We start from the raw sequence: 27169 nt of genomic DNA, 5'->3' as shown, positions 1-27169 counted from the left end.
CCCTATCCACTAATATTTCGATCATGTCTCCTCTGTTCAAGGGAGAAAAGGCCCAGTTTCTCTTTCACTTTACAGGAACTCCTCCAGCCCCTTAACCATAGTTGCAGAGATTCAAGTAAGATTCTCAAGCTCGGTTTCTTGTCGTTGAGATATTGAGAGCCGAGGATACAGTGGAGGCTAGTAGTATTCATGGTCCCATAGTGAGTGTTTTATCATAATCATGATGGTGGCACCTATTTGCTATATTCAAGGTGTTTGTATTCCAGATTCTGGGGGAAGTTTTAGTTTGTGAACTCTGGTCAAGCGCACTCACTCTAATGGCTGTGCAGATGAAAGTAGGGTGGAAAAGTTTTAAAACAACCTGTGGCTATGATGTCCAATAGAGATCAGTTTTGATTGATCTGGAAGCCAAAGGAGCAGGTAGGAACTGCAGATCGGGGAATGGGTATGTGAGATCCTCTGCTTTTCAGTTTTCATGATAAAGGGAATGCAACTAATTCATTCTTACTTTTACAATTAAACTCTGGCAATTATCATCATCCAAACCGTGAAGAAATGTGGGCTTGTCACAGTAATCTTAAAGAAGACTTACAGAACCTATAGTTAGATGTAAAGTAAGGTGGTGAAAGTTTTGAGTCCTGGATCTCCATCAAGACATTAATTCAGACTATGAATTAAAAAGATTTAACTTTTTCCCTTTTTTGTTTATATTATCAACTAGATCATTTTGGATAGACTGTTAGATTATTCTGGTAGCATGGAACAAATTTAGAATGATTCAAAATAATCATCATCTCTTCAATATTGTGATCTTATTATTATTTATAATGAGGAGGCTAAGGGTATTGTTTTCAGATATTTGCAGTTCAGCCAGTGTTTATCCATCCAGTACACAATTAGACAATAAATGAGGTTTTGTATAAGTTATTCATCCCACTAGATCAGGGATGTGAAAGTCCCTCCTTGAGGGCCACAATCCAGTTGGGTTTTCAGGATTTCCTCAATGAATATGTATGAGATCTGTTAGCATACAATGAAAGCAGTGCATGCAAATAGAGCTCATGCATATTCATTGGGGAAATCCTGAAAACCCGACTGGATTACGGCCCTCGAGGAGGGACTTTGACACCCCTGCACTAGATATTATATTTTACTTATTTACTTGGTTTACATTGAGGAGAGATTTGTTGGCTTCAACAGAAGTTCTTAGTCAGAGATGCTTCTGCTTTGTTGCATATACAGACTTGCTAACCAGAAAATTCCAGATCCCAAATAGTAATTGATTTTGCTCAAGTTAATGACATGAAATGGAATTCTTAGTAATATGAACACATCCAGCTACTATTAAACCGTGTTGTTGTTTTTTTACATTTAGTGTGAAAGAGTTTGGATCTTAGATTTTTGACGCTATTATTTGATCCTCAAAGCTAGCAAATAATAATAAATTTATTTGCAGACCACACTACCTCGCAGTTCAATGCGGTTAACAACAAGAGAGAAACTGTACAAATATGAGATGCTACCCAAAAGTTTGGGGAATTCAATTGTAAAAAAAAAAAAAATTGCTTACCGAAACTCCTAGTTTCCACCAGCGATCCTAGCATTTTTCCCATGAGTCCATGCATCTATGAAAGTCATCTTGGGTGAGTGCCTGAAGGATCTCCTGCGATTCTGCCTGAATCTCTTCAGTCTTGTTAAAACAGCCCCTGTTCAGTTGTAATTTCATTTTGGGGAATAGGAAAAAATCATAGGGGGCAAGGTCAGGCGAATAGGGAGGGGTGCGTAATCATTGTAATGTTCTGGAAGTTCCGAACAGTCAGAAACGCGATGGGCCTCCTGTTCACTGGATAGCAGTCCTGTCACAAATTTCGCAGAAATGTGTCTCATTTCAATTTGTCCGACAAAATTCGTTGAACTGTCCAACTTACCTTGACTGGATTTGGGTAATGCATGCTGTGCTCAATGGAGTTATCCATTTCACTTGTGTGCTTCTTAAGGAGCAGATTACCCGAATACAATCTTTATACCTCTCTAAACCAGATATTGAGAATGAAAATGGAATTGAAGCAGTTAGGTTTAAACTCTATTTGCTACATTAGATACACAAATAATGTATATAAACTAAACTTTACTTATGGTCTTAAAGTTTACCTATATGCAAAGCAACCAAAAAACCCAGAAGAGGAGTACTGGAAAGATAGACGGAGAAATAGTCTCCCCTGACCAATTGAGTAAGGGGGACGAGACAGCCCTGACGAGTACACCTAATAAATTATAGCAGGTGAATGGGAAGTCCTCAGTCCCACAGCTTGCAATGGGAAGCACGACCCCTAATTCACAGCTGTCGGCGTGTGAAATATCCTCAGACTTTCACAAGTTAAAGTTAGTGTAAGGTAACTAGTGCACAAACCAGTGTGCTAAAAGTGAAGAATTAACAAATTCAAAAAAGCAATCCATTAGTCGGGCTGTCTCTGCCCTTTACCCGAGGGTGCAATAGCGGCCAAAAATCATCCGTGCCAAACAAAATCACAAGCTTGACAAAAGTAGTGTAGTACTTAACAAAGGCATGAAGTTTCTGTTTTGTGTGTTTAATCCTTATACTGTACTTCACTTCTGACAAAAATGGAGCCTCGGTATTCTTTAAAATCAGTTGGTCTGTCTTACCAATAATGCTCATTGTTGACGTCATTCCACACTTGCGTGCAAACTAACTTTATTAAACCAACATTCTATGCGCCGAAAAAATGCATTTCAAAGTTTCCTAACTGTAATATATTAAAAGAGCGTTTGCCAATTTTTTGTGGTATTTAAGTCCTGCGGTTCAAAGCACTATAATCAATGAATCCATCATTGTTCTAATTGAAGTAACTTTAAGACCATAAGTAAAGTTTAGTTTATATACATTGCTTGTGTATCTAATGCAGCAAATAGAGTTTAAGCCTGTCAGCTTCTATTCCATTTTCATTCTCAGTGTCTGGTGTATAGAGGTATAAAGATTGTATTCGGATGGTCAGCTCCTGAAGAAGCACACAAGTGAAATGGGGAAACTCCGTAGAGCATAGCATGCATTACCCAGATCCAGTCAAGTTAAGTTTATTGTGAATTATTTATTGGAAGAAAAATCTTTGAATTATTTGTGAATTGCATTTGCACATTTGACTTCCTGTAGAGGGTTTAGATTTAAAGGAGGTTTTTCTGACTAATGGTAGCCCATAAATGAGGAGACTGAGCAAGACGGCGTCGTGGCTTAGATTCTTGAAGTCTTTTCCTCCTCTTATAACAATTTACAACCAGGTCGGGAATAGCCTTTGATTAGGTTTGTTGTGATGTTTTGTCTTTTAAGATATTGATCAAACATGTATTAGATACTAAAACCTAGTTGGCAATCTGATTTTTATCTGGGGTTGTGTTTAATTGTTGTGTCTGAAGCCTGTTAAGTTGTAAGCCACATTGAACTATAACAGGCTCATGTGTGATAAACATGTCATTAAATATAAATCATCTTTGCGGGCGGGGGGAAGGGGGGTGACCACAGCTTCTCTAATGGAAGGCCCATTGTCTTGGCTGGCTCATTCAGGGCCATTCATTTAGTGCAGTAGCACCCTTATTGAGTAGCAAGGCAATCCAGGTAATGTCAAACAATGCCAAGGCAGTAGCATATATCAACAGACAAGTGGGAACCTGGAGTGCAAAAGTGGTGTTGGAAGCGGCATTTCAATTGTCGTTCAGCCCTCCCCTCCATTTTGTTCCAGTGTGTCGTGTTACGTCTTATGTCCTTGTTTTGTCCCTTATAATTTTTTAACTTTTTATAGTGTAACTTTGTACACCGCTTAGACAGCTATTATAAGCGGTATATCAATTTTAATAAACTTGGCATCTTTCTTCATACACTCTCTTTGTTCTTACTAAAAGTGGTTATGTCACGTAAATCAGATGGTATCTCCTCCTGTCTCTGACGGGAAGGATCAATAGAATTTTCATGAAAGCTCCATAAGTTGGATGTTTGCAATACTTTGAGCTAACAAATCCCTTCTTGAAGTCAGATTAACTTTTGTCTTATTTAGGGACTGCACACAGGGGTGTGTGGTTTCTAATGCTAATGGTTTCTTATATACTGCTATATCTCCTACTAGATTCAAAGCGGTTTTCAAAACATTACAAAAATTTACAAAGGATGATTAAGAACAAAAATACAGAAAATTATAAATATTGCTAAACATTGTAGTCTGAGTGAAGCCTATTATTCAAAGGTAAAGATTGTCAGTAATTTATGAAATATGCAGTAGGTAGTTCTAATTACCTTTAGAAGATCATCCCAGATTTTAGCACCCAGGTATTGAAAGGTGTGCTCATGATGTCTTTTATATTTGACAGATTTTATTTATTTATTTATTTAAATAACTTATTCGCTTATCACCTAAGTGGCTTACAAGTAAACATACACAGTAGAGGTCAAATTTTACCATTTTCCAATACATTACAAACATCAATCAGCTTTGTTTACATTGTTCAACAAAAAATTGTAATCATTCTCAAACATTTCAAAGGGACAGTTAAAAACTAAGACAAAAAATGAGCCTTAAGTAATTTTCAAAATAGAAGTACATTGTTACAAAAACATATTGCTCCAGACAGTCCATTCCAAAGAACCGGACCCGCAATTGAAAAACATGACTTTAGTGGAGGCATACTTAATTTCATCTCTTATTCTTGCATCTAATAACATCCTATTTTCTGATCTCAAAATTCTTATTAGGTTTATGTATTTTCAAGCATTTGGTCAGATAATCTGGAAGGATGTCATATATGCCTAGATGGATTATTTTTAAAATCTTAAACTGTACCCAAAAGATTGACAACCAATGTAATTTCTTTAAAATTGGTGTAATATGTTCATACCATTGATGATGGGTATAGTAAGACTTTGCTCTTGTGAAGTCTCATGGTGCCTACTAGTGCTGCCCAATTCAAATCGATTCACTTTCTAAAAAATTCAGTGAGTCTCCTAAAGTAGCAGGAGCGGTGGTAGTGAACAGGCTTCTCCTGGCCTGCCCTGCCGGGGCCTTCCCTCTGCTGTGTCACTAATGGTGTCACTGATGACACGGCAGAGGGAAGACCTGGCGGCACTGGCTATGAGAAGCCTCTGCCAAGTCGGCCACTGTTGCTGCTACTTTAGGAGGCTAAAGGGGGGTGGGTCGGGAGGTGCTGCACAGGGAAATAGGAGGGATGAAATGCTGCTGCGCAGGAGAATGGGAGGGAGAGGTGTAAAGCTGCTGCACATGGGGGGGGAGAGGGGTGGAGATGGGATGGAGGAGAGGAAGGGAGAGATGCAACAGAGGTAGAAAGGGGTGAGAGGGAGATATCCTGCATATGGTGGAGGGGAGGGGCACATGCAAGGAGAAAAGAGACCGAATTGATTTGAAAGTTTTTTTCCTCTAAATTGGGCAGCACTAGTGTCTACATTATGAAGTAGAAGACAGCTTGCACGTAATGATGATGAACTTTGGCCAGCCTGTGCCTTAAAAATAATGCAAGCAAATTTGAATTTGATCCTACATTGTACTGGTAATCAGTGCAGATCATTTAGTGCAGGAGTTATTCTGTCAAATCGTTTTAGCCCACTAATTATTCTGAATGCCTTATTTTGCAAGAGCTAAATTCTATACTGAAGTTTCGTTTTGATGCCCTCATATAGTGAATTATAATAGTCAATTAGAGGCAACAATATAGCTTTAGTTATTGTGATCTAAAGATGTTTTAACCCTTTATTGTTGCTCAGAAGCAACATGTGTTTCTAAGGCTCTTATGGGAGATCTGCATTAGAGAATGACATGGTGGCTATTAGCCGTGGCGAGCTCGCCGAAACAGTGGGGGGACAAGGCCATCCATCACCCCATGGAGCGTTGAATAGCCTTGTCCCTGCAGTTAAGGGAGGGAATGCGCACGGCCCCCTCCCTCCTTCCTATCTACCGAATCTATCTCCCTCCCTTCCCCTTACCTTCGTGGCGCGTTAGTAAAGTAAGTTGCTCAAGCCGGCCGAGCCTGTCTGCCTGCAGTCGTGTGTGTGTGTGGGCGGAAGCTTCTCCTCTGATGCAACTTCCGGAAGATGAGGAAAGCAGAAACCAGACAACAAAGGTAGAAAAAAAATTTATATTTATTTATTTTTTTTTTTTTTGCTTTAGGATAAAGTAGTATATTAGTTGTGTTGATAAAAATTTATAAACAAAGCCCTGCTAGCTGAACATCTCTTTCTCTAGTTCTGCAGCCAGAACTTTGATTTATAAGGAAGGAATAAGCTAAATATTGCAGTACTGAGACTTGTATGGATGTGAAGGGGGTGGCGGGGATGGGGACAGGGCGGTGACAGGGACAAAATTTTTCCCCGTGTCATTCTCTAATCTGCATCTCCAAATGCCTATTTGGCACTGTTGCACTCGTTCAACATCAAGTTATGTAAAGTAGCTGGTTTCACCATCTGCCGATTAAAGGGTTAATACTTAACAGATGTAACTTACGGAAAACCTTCCTAAAAAGGAAATGTACCTGATTCTTCATAGTTAGTCCTATGTTTAGTATAACACCTAATTCTTTGGATTTATTTTCAATTTGGAGAGATTCACCAGTAGGCATTTTGAAACATTTACTAGGGAGGACCTCGTAATCACCAAACCAGATGATTTTAGTTTTTTGCTTATTTAGTTTGAGAAAATTGTCTGTAGCCCAGTAGCTTTAAATAGAGATTCGGATATGTTGGTGTATGAGTCCAGTGCTGGGCATAGTAGGAAGATGGCCCCGATGTGCCGGTAATCAGCAGGCAGCCGCCCTAATCTAATCTAATCTAAACCTTAGGTTTGTATACCACATCATCTCTACATTCGTAATGCTCAACACGGTTAACAAGAGTTAGGGTAGAAAGGAACTCCAGTGGAGGGAAGAGGCAAAATGAAGAGAAAATTTAGAGGACTAGAATAACTAGAGAGGGAGGAGGAGTTACATTTTTGAGAATAACCAGGTTTTTAAATGTTTACGGAAGAGTTGGAGGGAGCTCAGATTCCTAAGAGGGGAGGTAAGGTTGTTCCAGAGCTGAGTGATTCTGAAAGGGAGGGAAGAACCTAGTTTTCCTACAAGTGAAATGCCTTTTAGAGAGGGAAAGGAAAGTTTCAGTTTTTAGGTGGATCTGGCAGAATTGGGGTTAGAGGAGTTCCAAGAAAGAGGAATGAAGGGAGGGAGGATACTGCCCTGATTTGCTCTTCCGTGTCCCTGATGACATCATCAGAGACGCGGCAGAGCAAATCAGGGCAGTAGAGGCCGCGAAGCATCGTGTTTACAGTGGTGCGGCCGCTGCTGGAGCCAGGAGGTTTGTCGACCGCGGGAAGGGAAAGGGGTGGCGGCGGCGGAAAGGGACTAAGGGAGCCGGCCAGACCGCGAGAAGGGAAAGTCGGATGGGAGGGTCAGACCGTGGTGGGAGGCTCAACGAGGATTCGAGTGGGGGGGGGGGAGGCGAAGACGACGACGAAGAAGAACTGAAAAGAACTCTAGATGCGCATGCGTACTACTCCTGTGGCCACAGACCTACATCTCACAGATCAGGGAAAACGGAAGCACGCAAGTAGGAGTGCACATGTGTGGCTAATGTTTTATTATATAGGATACAATTTGGTTCAGAATGGGTTTTTTTCTTGTTTTCCTTCTCTAAATCTGGGGTGTGTCTTATGGAGCGAAAAATACGGTATATATTTTTGGGGCCCCTCTGTATATGCAGAATAGCATTGCAGCCGATATTTGATTGCCTGTCTGGCTGGCATTTAACAGTTCTTTTTAAACTGTCAACAATGCTCCCCAATTTTAAACTGTTGTTCTCTTTTCTGCATTATTTTGTAAATGCTTTCTGTCTTTATCTATTTTTAAGTCCATTATTCTAGTTTGTATTTTATCTGTATCCCATGTATTAGCTCACCTTGTTGTGAACCGCCTAGAACGTTTTTGGTATGGCGGTATATAAGAATAAAATTATTATTATTATTGTTATTATATAGGCCTAAGGAAGTTAGGAAGTCTCCTAATGATCTACAGTAGGCAAATGTTGAATAATAAAAGAGAGAGAGGTGAAGCCTGTGGAACTCTATTCTGGTTGCCAAAGATCCAAAAATTTACATTTCTTCTGTACTCTGTATGATCGTTTGCATAGAAATTCAGTCAACCATGCCAGGACAGTTCCTGTAATACCTAACTCATTCAGCCTGAAAATATGACACAGTGTCAAAAGCAGCAGAAATAAAAAAATTGTGAAAGAACCATATCCTGTCTTTTGCTAAGGGAGGTTCTAATCTCTGCAACCAAAGTTAACAATAGTTTTTACGTACTATGAAAGCCATCATAATTTATTATATACTTAGATAGTTGTTCATAAACTTCAAGCTTCAATAACTTAGCAAACCAAAGAATATCAGCTATAGGCCAATAATTGTCAACTTTTGTAAGATCTAGAACTGCACACTTGGGAATGGAAATAAGAGCAATCTCTGAGATATTCTCAGGGTAGTGCCCTGCATCTAGTGCCGAATTTATGAAATTTCCAAGTCATTCATACTGTAATGGATTAAAGTGGGCATTAAAGCAGCTTATATCCTTACATGGGAGGCAGTGTCACTGCATGGATGAAAGCCAGGACAGTTGCTCCAGTTGTAGGATTGAGATTTGATCATCATTTTGTTTGTGAAGCATTATTGTTAGGTGCCACAGACTCGTGTTCGAGTCCTAGTGACAATGAATTTCATCATCAAATTTTTGTGAAGCATTAAAAGATTGATATTCTGACCAGGGATGCAGTATCCTTTGGCCAAACTGATTTTTGGAGCCTGGACTCCCTCCACCCCATGATGTATTGCTTTTGTAAATTCCATATGTCTGGACTGGTCTAGCAGGATGAAAAGGTAAAATGTATTCATACCTGTTACTTTCCCTTCCCTTGAGACATAAGACTAATCAAAGGATCCACCCTGAAAGACTATGGCTTTGGGGGATGTTTCTGGGTTCCGTTCACTCTTTCTGTTATATTGTTAACAGTTTCATTGTTACAGGATAGTTATTCTGCAGTGGTTCCCCAGAGGTTTGCATTTTTAAGTCTTTTCATCACATTGGGAAGATTTCTGGACTACCATATTTCCCCATGTATAGGCTTGCAAAACTGGGGCGGCCTATACAGTTTAAAAAAAAATATCTCCCTCGCTGGATGAACTGGAATTGCTGCTCCTCCAATCGTGGCCAGCGGTGCAGGGCAGCAGAGATCTTTTCGATCTCCAGCCTGGCCTCGCGCTGCTTCCTGCATGCCTTTGCCGTCAGTTCTCGCGAGACTCGTGAATCCCACGAGAACTGACAGCAAAGGCATGCAGGAAGCAGTGCGGGGCTGGGCTGGAGATCGAAAAATCTCTCCTGCCCTGCACTGCTGGCCGCGATTGGAGGAGCAGCGATTCCAGTTTGTCCAGCGGGGGGGGGGGGGGGGGGATTTTTAAAAACTATATAGGCCGCCCCAGTTACTGGTAGATAAGCCGCAGCTAATACAATGGGGCGGCTTATCTACCAGTTTTATAACTTGTATATGCATTTTTTGTGGCCTATACATTGGGACGGCCTATATGGGGGGAAATAAGGTACACCGGCCTTCTATGCAAGTGATGTCACTGGAAGAGTTCAGTTTCTCTACCTCTATCTGCTGGTAGGGAAACACAACAGTTATGAATAAATTTTACATTTTGTAATGTGTAGAACCAGATTTTTGTGTTATTACTAGAAATGTGTATTTACCAATAACATTTAACTTGAAATTGTTCTGCCTTGAATATTAAATTTCAGATTAAAGGGCCTTTCTTTAAATTATTAATAAATATCACATTGATGCAGTATTCAAGGAACATTTGTTCTTAAACAGAGTATATGAAAATAAGAGGTCCTTGACTTTTTGTACAAGATAATTGGGATTATTTTTATTTTCCCTGTTACTCTTGCTGCATTGATTATTCGGGGTCCAGCAGAAGGACTGCTGTGAATGGAGCATTCAGTGAACAAAAATATTTATTGGATAACAAGAGTTAAATGGCAAGATAAAAAATAACATTTGCAGATAATTTATAGTACTACAATATGAGGGTAATTTTATAATGGGGTGCCTAGGTTCATAGGACAGCAATGCAAATATTTTAGCTTATTTTGTAAAGACACTTTTAGGTACCTTTTGTATCCTTATAAAATACTAGCACAAATGGCACAGAAATCACACCTGAATTGAATGTGTGAGCATTATGCCTGCTCAAGATCAGGCATAAACATTAACGCATCATTTATAAAGTATTTGCATAAAATGTGACACTAGCCATGGTCCGCCGAAACGCCATCCCTGACAATGCCTACTTTATGAGTATTCAATGGCTTGCATGACTTAATTTTGCAAGAACCCATTTACTTATATAAATCAGCATTTTACCTATGACCATGATTTATAAAATTGCCCTCTACAAATGTAATTAAAATGTATGCAAAGTTTGCATTTATACTTATAGGAAGATATTTTAAATAAAGTAATTAAGTTTCTAACATTTTACAGTTTCCAGAATCACCTGACACAGCAAAAGAGAGGTTTTCACTTGAGAACAAAGTGAGTAAATTATCTCAGTTGGTTGATGCAGTTAATTAAAGTTTGCTTGGATCGTGTAGCATGTTTCATGTCAAAACAGTAGAAGTGAATCTTTGGTTGGGTATACAAGGTGGTATAAATTAAAGAGGGAGAAATAATGGCTCTAGAATTCAGTTGCATTGGATAAGCTGCTTTTTCTACATTTTTGCTATGGTATGGTGCTGATAAACTGTTCCCTCTTAGGGCTAGAGTTATTAATTATGCATCTCCACATTAGGATGTACTAATGCTTTTTAACATGCAGTTTTAGTAACCAGGCCACTGCATAACATGAGATCTGCACTAAAATAACATTCTAGTGCAACAGAAATATCAGTCTTAACCAACAGGTATTTAACCTCCTTTATTGTGAAGTCTGTAGAGAGCCTAATTTACATATTCTTTTGCTCCTCCTCCTTCTCTCGCTCTGGGCTGACCCTGGGCAAGTTACTTAATTCCCTATTGCTCCAGGCACATTAGATAGCGTGTGCCCACCAGAAGAGATAGGGGAAAATGATTTGAGTACCTGAATGTAAACCACTTAGGCTATAAGTGGTATATAAATACTGAAATAAAAACTTTCTCAGTCTTACTCTCTACAGCAAAGTTGTAGGAGCTGCTTGCATTTATTTTCTTTATGCTTCTGGGCTTTCTCCCATAAGCGAGGCTCTATGGTGCTGCAGAGGCTCTCAGTCGTCCCCTCCCCCACCCCAAAAACATCTCTACTGCGAGAAGATGCAGACTTTCAGGGCAAGCACATGATTTGCATGATTCTTGTGTGGCCGGCCTGCATTAACAGTCTGGAGGCTCAGGGACCATTCCCTTTGGAGTAGGCTGGCCCCAGATTTTGGTCACAGTAGGCTTGAGAGCGCAGGCTGTGCGGCTTATGGAATGGTTTTGTACCAGGATCAGGGCTAATTACATTCCTCCCCACACAACATTGTGCGGTCTTCGGTGAAGGTCTGACTGTCTGATCCCATGGAGAGACTGTACAGCAGTCCAAAGAAACAAGCCGGTTTTCCTTTGTTAGACTTGTCTGAGGCAGAAATTTTCTCATACCTGTGACTAGAGATTCTCTGTGAGCAGCATCCAGCATGGCACACTGAGTAAGGCTGTTACAGCCTATGGGAAAATTGGAGAGAAGGGGTCTTTAAAAGTTGATTTTAAAGGTTTCTGAGGCTAGGGACAGGGTCTCCCACCTCCAAAAATCCTTCCCTGAATTTTTGCTTCCACATGCCATTTTAGGCGGTAAAATCACTGTTGCGGTGACCAGCTTGGATTTTCTGATTTAATTTTAAAAGTATCTATCTGCCTCAAACCCCTCGTTTTTTTTATTAAAAAGGGCATAGATGGACTCCTCAGGTAAAGATCCTTCTGGCTGCTACATCTACCCTTTAAAACTTGATAAAAGTGTGGAGGTGAGACTGCTCTGGCCTCAGCCCAGGATGATGTCACCCCTCTAGTGGAATGTGTGTTTACTCCTAAGGGAGACTGTTTCCACTCCCAATACAGGCCGAAGAAATTGTCAGAGGAATCCATCTTGAAATGGTCACCTTTGATGTCGACTGGTCCCCATCATGCTGTACCCAGGAGAACTAAATAACGAAAAAAAACTCATTGGATGTCCAGGCATTTCAGGATCTTGTCTTCCTTCTTTGCTCTGGAGGGCAAAAAGCTGGACATACTTCCTAGTTTACATGAAAACTAGAGGCTACCTTTGGTAAGAAGGAAGATACTGTTCAAAGCAGGACACCAGTCTTTGCAATTTTGAGGAAGGGTTCTCTGTACAACAGAGCTTGCAATTCTGATACCCTTCTGGCTGGATTCACAGCCACTAAAAACACAATCTTGATTAAGTCCATGAGTGAGGCCTCCTCCAAGGATTCATAAGGAACCAGAGTTAGTGCCCGCAGGATGAGATTAAAGATTATGTGACGTCTGGTACATAGCGGGGTGAAGATGCAATCCTCCCTTTAAAATCCTGGACACATCTGGATGAGAAGCCAAGGTTTGCTTTTTGGTCTGCTCTCTAAAGCAGGAAAGGCCTGCAATGTATACCCTGAGTGAACCCACTGCAAGGCCTTATCGAGCCCTTCCTGAAGAAAGGCTAAGACCAAGGCAATTGGAGCCTCAGTCTCTGACTACACCAGCTCTGGAAACATTTCCATGCCTTCGAATAGGCTGCCATAGTGGACTGCTTCTTAGTTCTTAGCAGGGTGGTTATCACCAAGAGATTCTATTAGGAGGCCATATGGGTTCAAGTGGAAGAACATAAGAATTGCCGCTGCTGGGTCAGACCAATGGTCCATCCTGCCCAGCAGTCGGCTCATGCGGCAGCCCCAAGGTCAAGACCAGTGCTCCAAATGAGTCCAGTCTCACCAGTTTAGCATGAACTTGTCCAACTTTGTCTTGAAACCCTGGAGGGTGTTTTCCCCTCTAACAGACTCCGGAAGAGCGTTCCAGTTTTCTACCACTCTGGGTGAAGAAGAATTTCCTTACGTTTGTACGGAATCTATCCCCTTTCAACTTTAGAGAGTGTCCTCTCGTTCTCCCTACCTTGGAGAGGGTGAACAGTCTGTCTTTACTAAGTCTATTCCCTTCAGTATTTTGAATGTTTCGATCATGTCCCCTCGCAGTCTCCTCTTTTCAAGGGAATTTCTCTAATCTTTCACTGTACGGCAACTCCTTCAGCCCCTTAACCATTTTAGTCACCCTTCTCTGGACCCTTTCGAGTAGTACCGTATCCTTCTTCATGTACGGCGACCAGTGCTGGACGCAGTACTCCAGTTTGCCATCTGGTGTGAGAGCAAGTTCCTAGATCACTTCCCTTTCCCTATGGCTGATAGGATATTTCAACAGAACAATGCAACATCATACCATCAGAATTGTTTTCAAGTGTTTCACAGAGCATGACAAAGTCTTCCAGCTACTTCCCTGGCCTCTGAATTCCCCAGACCTTAACCGAATCGAGCACATTTGGGACCACCTCAATCGACATGTTCAGTGACTGGATCCACCACCATGCACCTCTCAGCATCTATTGGATGCACTGCAGTTTCATGACTCCATGGCGTCTGGCTGCCATCTGTGCTGCCAGAGGTGATTATTCTGGATATTAGCAGGTGGTCATAATAATTGACTCAACTGTGTATAAGTATCATTAATAGTTAGTACAAAATCAATAAGGAAGTGAAATAGAGATGATACCTTTTCTACTTATCTAAGTAAAGTTTAAAAATGCAAGCTTTGAGGACTGCTGCATGGGCAGTGTGAACTTTAGTAATCATGAAAGCTTATCTTTAAGTCAGTACCTTTTGCATTCTATTTCTACCAAACTACATTTTGATAAACGTATTTTAGAAGTACTATACAGTATTCCAATCCTAGGAATGCTGTAGACAGATCATTTTAAAAGTTGCTTTGGGGGGATATCACATGATGATTATATTGAATTGATATGAAAAAACACCCTAAATTATATAGGAATTTTCATCATAAGTAGAAAAATCAGACTTCCAGTGTGGCTATACAGAAGCATAAATTTTGCATGCCAGTCTCATGCCTTCCTCTGCCAAGTCTGTCTTCAGCAAGCAATTATTTTTGAAGTGATCCATTATTGTCATTCATCACACGTTTTAGCATGCTTCAGAAATACTGCATTTTATATCTTCCTAATAGTAATGTTATTCAGTTCTCTCAGTAGGTCCTGGAAAAAAAATGGATTTGTTGTTACCTTTTTATTGAATCCTAATAACCCACGACTCAAACTCACCTGTACTTTCTCAAAGAAATACTAGAAAAAATGTAAATATAGACGAGGAGTGGTAATGTCAGAGCACAACAGTGATTATTAATTTTGATTTTAATTTTATTTTTATGGGATGTCCTTAGTGTGACGGTATAGCTGAAAAGATCCACGCTCCTGAGGAAACAAAAGCTCAACTGCTCCCGCAATAGGCCTCCCTTTATTAGTGAACCATCCATTAAAATTATCCAGAGATATTATACATGAGATCATGGAAATCTTTGACATCTGAAGAAGGGACTAGTGTGATATCAAAAGCTCATGTGCATTGCCGCGTTGGACTGAAGGTTGCCAGTAAAGTTCTTCATTCTATTTAAAATTTGTGTTCTGGCTCACCAAGCCTACTATGATCAGATCTGAAGTAATCTAACATTATTAGCATTGCCTCACAGGCCCAAATAGCGTCTGAGGTTTCTAGCAGACTTCAGGATGGTAACACCTTACCCCTCCAAAGCTTGTGGGGTTCATGGCTGAAGCGCCGGGAGCAGGACTGCAGAAGACAAACGTGAATAGGGATGGAGGAGTAATAGACCCTGATCAATTTTCAGAAGGTTGTGTTCGTGAGGAGCTGGGTAAAATAAAGGTAGACAAAGCGATGGGGCTGGATGGTGTACATCCGAGGGTGCTGAAGGAACTTAGGGGAGTTCTGGTAGCTCCACTGACTGACCTTTTCAACGAGTCTCTAGAGTCAGGAGTGGTACTGGAGGACTGGAGAAGGGCAGATGTGGTCCCTCTCCACAAAGGCAGAAGTAAGAAAGAAGTAGGGAATTACAGGCCAGTAAGCAAATTAATGGAAACACTTTTAAAACAGAGAATGGTCAAGTTTCTGGAATCCTTTGGATTACAGGACTGGAGGCAACATGGATTCACTAGAGGTAAGTCTTGTCAGACAAATCTGATCAATTTCTTTGACTGGGTGACCAGGGAATTGGATAGAGAATGTGCGCTAGATGTAGTGTTATTTAGATTTTAGCAAAATCTTTGACAGTGTTCCACCCTCGGGCTGGGTCAAGAACTGGTTGAGTAGAAGGCAACAGAGGGTAGTGATCAATGGGGATCGCTCTGAGGAAAGGGATGTTACCAGTGATGTGCCTCAAGGTTCTGTTCTTGGGCCTGTCCTTTTTAACATTTTTATAAATGATATTGCTGAAGGGTTGTCGGGTTAGATTTGTCTCTTTGCGGATGATACCAAAATCTGCAATAGAGTAGACACGCCAGATGGTGTGAATAACATGAAGAAAGACCTAGCGAAGCTTGAAGAATGGTCTGAAATTTGGCAGCTAAAATGCTAAGAAATGCAAGGTCATTCATTTGGACTGCAAAAACCAGAGGGAACAGTACAGTTTAGGGGGTGAAGAACTTATGTGCACGATGGAAGAGCGGAACTTGGGTGTGATTGTATATGATGATCTTAAGATGGCCAAACAGGTTAAAAAGGTGATGGCAAAAGTTAGAAGGATGCTAGGTTGCATAGGGAGAGGTATGGCCAGTAGGAAAAAGGAGGTATTGATGCCTCTGTATAAGACACTGGTGAGACCTCAGTTTAGAATATTGTGTACAATTCTGGAGGCCGCACCTTCAAAAAGATATAAAAAGGATGGAGTCAGTCCAGAGGAAGGCTACTAAAATGCTGTGTGGTCTTCATGGTAAGGTGTATGGGGCCAGACTTAAAGATCTCAATCAGTATACTTTGGAGGAAAGATGGGAGAGATCATAGAGACGTTTAAATACCTACGTAATATAAATGCGCATGAATCGAGTCTCTTTCATTTGAAAGGAAACTGTAATGAGAGGGCATAGGATGAAGTTAAGAGGTGATAGGCTCTGGAGTAATCTGAGGAAAATACCTTTTTACAGAAAGTGTGGTAGATGCATGGAACAGTCTCCCGGAAGAGATGGTGGAAACAGAGACTGTGTCTGAATTCAAGAGGGCCTGGGATAGGCAGGTGGAATCTCTTGGAGAGAGAACGAGATAATGGTTACTGTGGATGGGCAGACTAGATGGGCCATTTGGCCTTTACCTGCCGTCATGTTTCCATGTTTGTTCGTTTTTTGGTCTGGCTCCTTTCGATTCAGCTTCCAGTAGCTGTCTGTGCCGTGAGTAGCTTAACAAGGTTTAAAATTGCTTTTGACTGTTGGAGTTCCTTCTTTTCTGTTTTAACTTTATTATATTTATTATTGTACAGGCAGTCCCCGGGTTACGAATGAGTTACATTTTTAAAGCTGTTCTTAAGTCGGATTTGTATGTAATTAATCTCTGCTCCCAGCTGACAAAAGGGCCAACTGCCCAGCGTTCCCTCTAAGGTACAGCATTCACAGCCACACACTGTTCTTAATGCAGCCATGCATCATTCCTGAATCTGCTACAGGAGAAGTATAGGAGTCTATGCCAGTGGAAATACTACTTGGTGAAATCAAATGAAGCTGCAATCAAGTTCTTAAGTACGAGTCATACTTAAAGTCGGGTGTCTGTAACTCGGGGACTGCCTTTATACCACTACAATCCTAACAGACAAAGTGGTATATCAAATTTTAATAAACTAAACTCATCACAGAATGATGGAAACAGTGAAGGTAGCATCAAATCAGATTCAATTTTGAGTATGACCTTGATAGTTTCTGTACAAAGGACAATTTTGTAAAGGACCATGACACTTCCAATTATATGCTAAGCTTTCAGTTAATGTATAGTTGACCGCATTTAGGCACAAGCATTTGACATGGCATAAGTGGTCACACCTAAAATTAAGCAGACTTATGCTAGTATTCTATGATGGCAATTACATGCATATCTTTATAGAATTTTGCATTATTGCTCATTCTTTAGGCGCCTGTACAGAATTGCTTCCTTTCTGCTTAGAGTTTAATCTGATAGATTTTCAAGTTAAAGGGAACTCATTAATATAACGATTGCATATTAAATGTCTCTTTCATTTACATAAAATCAAAAGCATTCTACTTCATTTTCTTTAATTTAGAGGTTCAGGAATCCAAATTAGATGTTCATCAATCTTGCTAATATGATAAAAGAAGAAAAATAAATCTTAGTGTATGTTGTCTTAGATGTGTCCTTGATCCTTGTTATGATCATGAAGTGGCCCTTGTTCAACAGCAGAATGGTTTACACGATATGCCATTCCATTTCCAGTTTGGTCTACTTATGTATACATAGCTCTTCACAACTTACCCTCCCCCCCCCCCACGCACATACACATGTCTCTACATTGTTACACCTATACAAACCTAACAGGATGCTGGGTTCTTTGGATGATCTTCTGATGTCCCGTCCTCATGATTAGTTCAACTAGAAACTTATAGAAGATCTCTCTTCAGTATTGTTGGACCCAAACTCTGGAACACCCTGCCCACAACTCTTCGGATCTTTTAAAAAGGAGCTTAAAACTATTCTATTATTGCCTGCCTATGGAGCCTTCCCAAGGGTATCCTCCTGCCAACCTTCTTGGACTGATTCCTGCACTGTAAAGTTCACTGGCTGTCTATTGTCTCGAATTAATGCTGTGTATTCCGTTGTAATTCACCTAGAACTTTGGATAGTGTGAAATAGAAATGTGAAGAAAATTAATAAAGACTGGGAGTATGTAGTCCAGGATGAAAATTAAGAACTGCAAATTCTTTTCACACTTGTCACTTTTTTTTTTCTTTATTTATCATTTCAATACATCCAGTATACATAGATGTTAAAGGAAATACAAAAGTATAACATCACTTAGGGCTCCTTTTACAAAGGTGCGTTAGGGCCTTAATGCGCGGAATAGCGTGCGCTAAAATGCTGCATGCGCTAGCTGCTACCGCCTCCTCTTGAGCAGGCGGTAGTTTTTCGGATAGCTAATCCGGTGCGCGTGCTAAAAACGCTAGCGCACCTTTGTAAAAGGAGCCCTTAGTTATTCAGACTAAGCACCAAGAAATACAGTCCACAATCTGGGGAAAAGGAGCAAAATGAAAGAAAACCTCTTGGGTTTTAATTAGAATGCTTATTTTCAGAAATGGAGTAAGGCTATTAGGAGTGCTTATTGTCTGCTATGTTTTTGTGAATATGATGTGCTTATGTTCAAGGAGGCTGCAGGGTTTTACCACTTTTTGTTGGGGGAATTTCCAGAATACTAGGTTCAGACCTTAAATTAAATGTTATATTAGCATTCACAAAGTTAGTTTGCTACTAAGGGCTCCTTTTACGAAGGTGCGTAGCATTTTTAGCCGAAAAACTACCGCCTGCTCAAGAGGAGGCGGTAGCAGCATTTTAGCGCGCGCTATTCCGCGCATTAAGGCCCTAACGAACCTTTGTAAAAGGAGCCCTAAGTCATGATGGCTTTAGATTTTGGACAATAAAATAGACCAGGTGTGTGAAATATACAGCCCACAGGAAAATTCTATGCTGCCCATGTGAGTTCTAAATTTAACATCTGGTTAATTATATAATGTAAATTTGACTCATAAGTAATTGCAATGGGAAGAATAAAGAGGATAAAAATCAGTATTTTAGTGTAGCCCATCGGCTCCTAAGTAATTGATAATGGGGACAATGTTGTTGTTAGATGCCATCAACTCAAGTGTGGTCCATTAATGAATGCATGGCTACCGTAGCAGCCTATCCGTTAGTCATGAGTTTGACATACCTGGAATGGGTTGCATTGGCTACCGGTGGAAGCACAAGTACTATTCAAATTTTCTTGCATTTGTTTTAAGCTGATTTGGGGATTAGCCCCAACTTACCTTTTATCTCACTTCGTGTTGTATAACCCAATAAGGACAACTAGGAGTAGCAATTTATTTGCTTATCCAAAAATCATTAGCTGCAGATACAAGACCTATTTGGATAAGATTTTCACATTTCAAGCAAGTAAGCAGCAGTCCTGGTTGGGCAGTTGCATTAGTGGAGCCATGCTGTCTTATGGTGTATTTCGAAAACAAATTAAGTCAGCATTGTTTGATAAATTTATTTCTTAAAATGTGGATATTGTTGTCATGATAATCTGATAATGAGTATATTTAAGAAAATTGTTGTATTTTAACTATTTGTAATTCGCCGATTGTCCAGTCTTCTTCCTTGTAAACCGCCAAGAAGTCATTTGATTATGGCGGTATAGAAAAATAAAGTTATGCTATATGTTAATATCCAAATTTGTTACTGTGGCTTATATGATGCTGTGTTTGCGAGGATATCAGTTTGTTACTAGATGAGTGACTTGGAAGAGCGTTACCTTTCTATTTTTGACAGATACAAGCTGATTAAAAGCTTCGATGGCTCGCTCTTGTAGAGAGTTGTGCTTCACCTAAGTTCATATAACTCTTAATTCTGATGTCAGTTTGTGTTAGAGGTGGAGCTTATTCTGTTGGTATCAAGACTTGTGGAATCTGTTGGAAATAGGAGATTAATTGAACTTAATTTTTAGGAAGATGATTAAAGCATATTTGGTTCCAGAGATTGGTTGAGTTTCTAGGTGGGGGACTGGGTTAAGGGGAAGTGGTGGAAATGGCAGGATGAGTAACTGTAATATTGTAGAAAATTCTGGCATTAGAAGGGAGTAGTCCAAGGTCTCAGCGTGTTGACTGACAAGTTCATTTTAATGTAAGGAATTTGTGCATTTGTTGTACATTGTATGTTATATGTAATGCTTAGTGTTCATCTTTAACCATCTTGGACATTTCATTGAGGTCTGGGAAGATACAAAAGTTTTATAAAACTTTAAAAATTTAAGCTTTTAAAATACTGAAACATCAGTAGATCCTAAAAGAACAATTTTCTCTCCTTATGTTTTCTTTGCAGTCAGATTTATGTGTCAATAACTAAAGTTCTGTTAATTGCTTTATTTCTTTGAATGAATGTGGTACTGCTTGTATTTTACTTGTCTAATATGTAGATTCGTACATGAAACATTTCTCATCTTTAATTCTTACAGGTAACTTTCTATAATACAGATCAGGATGGCAGTGACAGCCCACGCAGTAGCCTTAACAACAGCCTCTCTGACCAGAGCCTGGCATCTGTTAACTTGAACAGTGTTGGTAGTGTGCATAGCTACACGCCGGTAAGCTTTTGTAAATACTGTATAGTCTCTTTATCCTATAGTCAAAAAAAAATGGTAACAAAAGTAAACAGATGTGAATATGGTTTGAATTGTTATGCAAGACTTCCTTTTAGAAGGAAAAGCAACCCTGTGTAGCCTGATTGAAATGATTTTGTCCAATGCATATTTCTCACCTTTTGGGAGTTTGTATCCTGGAAAAAGCTGAAAGGTTTGAGTCAAGCCTAGACTATATATTGTGCAAAGTACCTCCAGGTATAGGACTATTTTACAAGTTCTCTTTCCTCCCTATGTATTTTTCAGTGACATCAAACTTTATTCTAGAAATGATCTTTGGGAAATACACAGTTACTTCAAGTTAACTCCTATGTCTGATACAGCCCGCTCCTTCCTTCCGTGCTGGATAGAAAAGAAGAGGAAAGAAACTGGAGACCCAGGAGAGAGTCATACTGAACTATGAGGGAATTGAGGGGTGGAAAGCAACAGTGCGATATACTGACCTCTGGGGGGAGGGGAAGAAGGGACAGGGAGACATAAGAGATGGTGGGCATGGAAGAAGAAGGGATAGAGATACAGAGGGGCAATGCTGATCACAGGGGGAGAGGGAGGGACAGGGAGAAAGAGGATGAAATGCAGGACAGGACAAGACACACACAGAAAGAAAATGCTGAATATAAGAGGGCAGATGTAGAAACAGGAGGAAGGAAGGGAACAGGATATAGATGGGAGATGTTTGTTACACAGGACAGATAAGACTGCAGGAGGAAGATGGTGGACATGGAGAGAGAAGAAATGTGAGATAGACAGAAGTTACTAAAAAGACAAGAAAAAATAACGCTTTGGCAGTTGCATTCAAGGAGTGTCTTATGTTTATTTATGGTCATTTACCTTAAATCGGTTGTTACATAGTAATCACATGGCCCACAATATCTGACTGAATGTGTATCCCCCTATATTGTGTTCCAGAAGCTGGCTATACCATCGAGAAGAGTTAAGGCTGCAAACTGTGAGGATGGGGGTAGGGTTACCAGACATGTCCTGGCATCCAGACGGCTTTTCAAAACCCAGCACTTTGTCCAGGTTTTGAAAAACTTCCAGCTAGGAGTGATGTCCATACAGCGCTGGACCTGCCACTAGGGTTGCCTGCCCTGCCTATCACTAGACCACCAGAGGGGAGACAGAGTACAGAGCCTGGCAGGGAGGGGGGACAGGGTGCAAAGCCTAGCAAGGAGTGGGTTGGGTGCAGAGCCTGGCAGGGAGAATTTAGTTTAGAATGGTTTTTTTTCTTGTTTTCTTCCTCTAAATCTAGGGTGCGTCTTATGGTCAGATGCGTCTTATGGAGCAAAAAATATGGTACATTTCATCTGCCATTCAGATGCCTTGTTTCCCAGTGTTGCATAGTCATCCTGCAGTTTCACACAATCTGTGTCTGGCAAAGTTACACACAATCTGTGTATGGCAAAATTACACAAGAAAATGGAGTGGATTCTGTGCCGTTCATGGAAGAAAGTGTTTATAAGCAACTTGAAAAACTGAAGGGGGACAAAGCGATGGGACCGGACAGGATCCATCCCAGGATACTGATGGAGCTCAGAGAGGTTCTGATGGGTCCTATTAAAGACTTGGTCAACAAATCTCTGGAGACGAGAGTGGTTCCTGGGGATTGGAGAAGAGCGGATGTGGTCTCTATTCACAAAAGTGGTCATAGAGATGAAGCAAGAAACTACAGGCCAGTAAGCCTCACTTCGGTTGTTGGAAAAATAATGGAAGTGTTGCTGAAAGAAAGGATAGTGTACTTCCTTGAATCTAATGGGTTACAGGATCCGAGGCAACATGGCTTTACAAAAGGTAAATCGTGCCAAAAAAACCTGATTTAATTTTTTGATTGGGTGACCAGAGAGCTGGATCGAGGACATATGCTAGATGTAATTTACTTGGATTTCAGCAAAGCCTTTGATACAGTTCCTCATAGGAGGCTCTTGAACAAACTTGAAGGGCTGAAGTTAGGACCCAAAGATTAGATTAGAAGCTGGTTGTCGGACAAATGCCAGAGGGTGGTGGTTAATGCAAGTCGCTAGGAGGAAGGAAAGGTGAATAGTGTAGTCCTTCATGGTTCGGTGCTGGGGCTGATCCTGTTCAATATGTTTGTGAGTGATATTGCTGAAAGGATAGAAGGTAATGTTTGCCTTTTTGTGGATGATACCAAGATTTGTAACAGATTAGACACCAAGGAGGTAGTGGAAAACATGAAAAAGGATCTGCAAAAGTTAGAGAAATGGTCTAATATCTGACAACTAAAATTCAATGCAAAGAAATGCAGAATAATGCATTTGGGGATTCATAATCGGAAGGAACCGTATGTGCTGGGAGGTGAGAGGCTGATATGCACGGATGGGGAGAGGGACCATGAGGTGATAGTATCTGAAGATCTAAAGATGAAAAAATAGTGTGACAAGGCATTGGCTGCTGCCAGAAGGATGCTGGGCTATATAAAGAGAGGCATAACCAGTAGAAGAAAGAAGGTGTTGATGCCCTTGTACAGGTCGTTGGTGAGGCCCCACTTGGACTATTGTGTTCAGTTTTGGAGACCGTATCTGGTGAAGGACATAAGAAGACTTGAAGCGGTCCAGAGGAGGGTGACAAAAATGATAGGAGATTTGCGCTAAAAGACGTATGAGGAGACTGGAAGCCCTGAATATGTATACCCTAGAGCAGGGGTGTCAAAGTCCCTCCTCGAGGGACGTAATCCAGTCGGGTTTTCAGGATTTCCCCAATGAATATGTATTGAAAGTAGTGCATGCATATTCATTGGGGAAATCCTGAAAACCCGACTGGATTCCGGCCCTCAAGGACCAACTTTGACACCTGTGCCCTAGAGCAGTGGTCTCAAATTTTGCGGCCCGCCAGGAACTAGTTTGCGGCCCTTGGTATGTTTATCATAATCACAAAAGTAAAATAAAAGTTTCTTGATCATATGTCTCATTAGCTATAAATGAGACTATTATTATTAAGACTTAGCCGACAAGAAAGATTTATAAACTATAGAGTTTTACCTCTTGCAAAATTGTCATTTCTTTAATAAGACATTAACTATTTTTTCTGAGGCCCTCCATTGCGATGTCAGAGAGAAGGCTTCTTGTTCAGGCAGAGTCTTGCATCTTAGGGTTTGTTTGTAAATATTATTACTTTTAGTTTTTGTCCTGCATTTGCATGGGGTTATCTGTGTTCTGGTAGGAATGAATGTTAAAAAGCATACAGTGTGCTTTGTGTATTTTAATTTTGTGGTTAACCATTATGTGTTGTTAATACAATTATATTGTGTGTATATATGAAAAATGGTGTTACAATTAGTACTATTATGGGGCTGGGTGTAGGGCGGAGATTGAGTGGAGATGGGCACAACTTAGCCCAGTGTTCTTCAACTGCCGGTCCATGGACAAGTGCCGGTCCACAGAATAATTATTTTATTTCCGCCAGTCTATAGGTATCAAAAGGTTGAAGAACACTGGGTTACAGTGCTTCCTGTATTTTGTGTTGCTATATAAATGATTATATAATAATAATAGCAGTAGTAGTTTAATAAAAAAGTGCTCCCATTTCAATGGTGTTTTTCTTTTTAATGTTAGGTAACAAGCCATCCAGAGCCAGTCTCTCAGTCACTAACACCTCAGCAGTCACAGTACAGCATGCCAGAGCGAGACAAAACGCTTTTCTCGGAATATAACTTTGAAGATCTCAGTGCCTCATTCCGAAGCCTCTATAAATCAGTTTTTGAACAGTCTCTTAGCCAGCAAGGTGAGTCTGGGGCCTTTTAAAGACAGGTGTTTTTATCTAAATGGCAATGAGTATGGTCTAACAACTTGGACTGAAACTTAGAAAAGCGCTATTAGAAACATGGTAAAACTTGGAAAATTCAGGCTTGGGCTTTCCTGTGACACATAATTTTATAAATCTGAAACCATTTGATTGCCTCTATGTAACTAGGCAATGCCTTTCAAATCCTGTCTGCTTAGTTTAGTGATTCAGAGTAAACTAGTATTAGGGCTTGGGAGTTGTATACCTCCTTTTTGTAGTTTACAATCACACTCAAAGCAGTTTACATACAGGTACTTCAAGCATTTTCCCTAATTGTCCCAGTGGGCTCACAATCTATCTAATGTACCTAGAGCAATGGGGGGATTAAGTGACTTGCCCAGGGTCACAAGGAGCAGATCAGGGCTTGAACCCACAATCTCAGGGTGCTGAACTTGTAGCTTTAACCATTATGTCACACTCTGCTATATGCCATATCATTCTCTTGTTCGTTTTCAATTTGCTCTATTTATAACAATTTATTTACCACCTTTTTGAAGGAATTCACACAAGGCAGTGTACAGCAAGCAGTAAAATATTCAAATACTGTAACAAGAGAAGGTATGGCATAGTATGCTACACATTACAGTGTCAACTAGGGCTGCACATTTAATGTAGTAATAATGTGATTAACACCTTAAGAAAATAATGTGTTAACGCTCCTTGTTTCCTCAGCTCTACCCAGCTACCTCCTGCTGCAGCCTGCTACAGTCCACTATAAACTCCCTCCCTCCCTTCAACTAACCTTTTATAGGGCTAGATTCACTAAGCAAACCAATCGTGTTTGCGAGCCCTTTGTGACCAAATTTCCCTCCAACCCCATTCACTAAAGCCTGTAACGATCCGATCCCGACCCTCCCATGCAAATTAGCAAAACCCCATGTAAAATAGCCAAGCAATTGGTTTACTAACAATTGCTTGGCCATTTCGAATTGGATTTTACTATTGGCAAACTCGACTGCTGCAGACCTGTTGGTAACTGAGTTACCGACAGGTCTGTAGGTTTTTTGACAGGCCTGCCTGTCTTTTTTATTCATTATTTTTTTCCTTGGCACAGATATTTTGCATGTATTACACACGCAAAATATCTGCCCCATAAAAAAAATTAATAAAATACAAGTAGGCCTGTCAAAGTGCCCCCCCCCCCAACACTAACCTAGTGATTCTGCACATTAAAAGATAAGTGACAATACTTTCTGTTGTGATATTTTATTTGAATTGGTTCATTGAACTATGAAACAACAGTAAGTGTGAATTGAGACATCAAGGAGGAGGTGAAAATAAGGGTCAAGGACATACATCAGTACCCATTAGATATTTGAAGTACACAATCAGTGTTGAATGGAGTGGGTGTTGGAGACCCTCTAAACCTCTTTTCCATACTGGACACTCGTAAATGGGGTGACTTGCTATTGTGGTAGTTTACCAATGTTCTCACTCGCCTGATTGAGCTAGCATATGTATCATAGCCAGAATTTTCTATGGTAGCTTATCCCATAAACATTCAGTCCATACACATATGGGCCTTGAGTGCAGACATAAAACTGAGGCCTATAATTGTTCCACACAGTTGTATGGATTGTTTGTTCTTTTTATGAATCCATACTCTTATCGTGATGCCCATTACAATATTACCAATTTCTTGAGTTTAGTATAAATGATAACTGGAGATGAGATGACCAAGAAATCACCATGTATGAGCCATTGTGATGACTTCGTGGTCACACTGCATGCTGCTGTATGGTAGACCTTGTTTCTGTTCCTCTGCACAGTTACTTGGGTCTACAGGAGGCTGACATGTGGCAGAATTTTCCTTCTAAACTGTATAACTAATGCCCAATTTTATTTAACTTTTCAGGTTTGATGAACATCTCTTCAGACTCCTCTTCGCAAGCCCACACTCCTTGTTCTTATCAGCACTCACCGAGCAGCACAGTGAGCCCTCATCAACACAGTAGCCAGAATAGCCTGACAAATAGCCATGTCAGTAGCCTCGGCACTAGTGGGAGCAGTTCTATTGCACAAGTTCCACTGTCTCACCCCCAAATGCATGCCCAGCAGTCTCCGCACCCTCAGCACACCTCACATCGACAACATGGGATCCCACAGCATCAGCACCCTCCACAGCGTTCACCACATCCATCACCTCACCCCCAGCAGCACACACAGCACCAGTCACAGCACCCCCAGCAACATCCGCAACATTCGTCTCAGCATCAGCATATACAACACCATCCAAACCATCAGCACCAGTCCTTAACACACCAGACACATCCTTCTCAGCAGCCACTATCCTGCAATGCTGGTAAGTTATTGTGCTGTTGTGTGTGTATACTATTAGACAGGAGGTTGTATTTGGAGTCTCTTAGAACCTGGTTTGCTGTCCATTAGAGCTGAGAAATGTATAGTGCTCAATAGGTAACTGGTACTGGACACACTTCTAAAACATCTTGGAGTGAGCAGATGGTTAGAATCAGGTGTGGTAATATAAAAGTCAAACAATTTTGTAGAATCATTAAAAAAAAATATATATATATATTATAGTTTCCAGTGCAATAGGTGAGACATTCTAGACAAGTGGGTTGTGTCCCAGTGGCCACATATTATATGCAGAAGGAATCCAATCCGGATTTTTTTTTGTCTATGACTGCTTTACTTCAGTGTGCTCTCTAGCTCCACCTGCAGTTTTTCCCTTCTGCACATGTGCCAGCAGGAGTGTGTTTGTTCTGCTCTCTCCTTTTTATTATTTTATATAGTGTCTTTCATCCCTTTTTTCAGGATTTCTTGTGCTCAGAGCAA

The 27169-nt window shown here is 40.6% G+C and overlaps 1 protein-coding gene across 7 annotated transcripts in view; it reads left to right on the top strand.

Moving 5' to 3' along the window:
- FOXJ3 (forkhead box J3) overlaps positions 1-27169 on the top strand; it is an 89822-nt gene that overhangs the window by 39086 nt on the left and 23567 nt on the right. For all 7 annotated transcript variants that reach the window (XM_033921328.1, XM_033921330.1, XM_033921329.1 and 4 more), the window contains 4 exons: positions 10601-10651; positions 20393-20521; positions 24145-24313; positions 26229-26675. In XM_033921328.1, the coding sequence (XP_033777219.1) occupies positions 10601-10651; positions 20393-20521; positions 24145-24313; positions 26229-26675 (796 nt within the window). The remainder of the gene's footprint in view (positions 1-10600; positions 10652-20392; positions 20522-24144; positions 24314-26228; positions 26676-27169) is intronic.

The sequence above is a fragment of the Geotrypetes seraphini genome, chromosome 15 (assembly GCF_902459505.1).
Source record: "Geotrypetes seraphini chromosome 15, aGeoSer1.1, whole genome shotgun sequence".
In the NCBI taxonomy this organism is placed as follows: domain Eukaryota; kingdom Metazoa; phylum Chordata; class Amphibia; order Gymnophiona; family Dermophiidae; genus Geotrypetes; species Geotrypetes seraphini.
The sequence above is the reverse complement of the archived record's forward strand: the minus strand, read 5'-3'. Positions and strand labels throughout refer to the sequence as shown.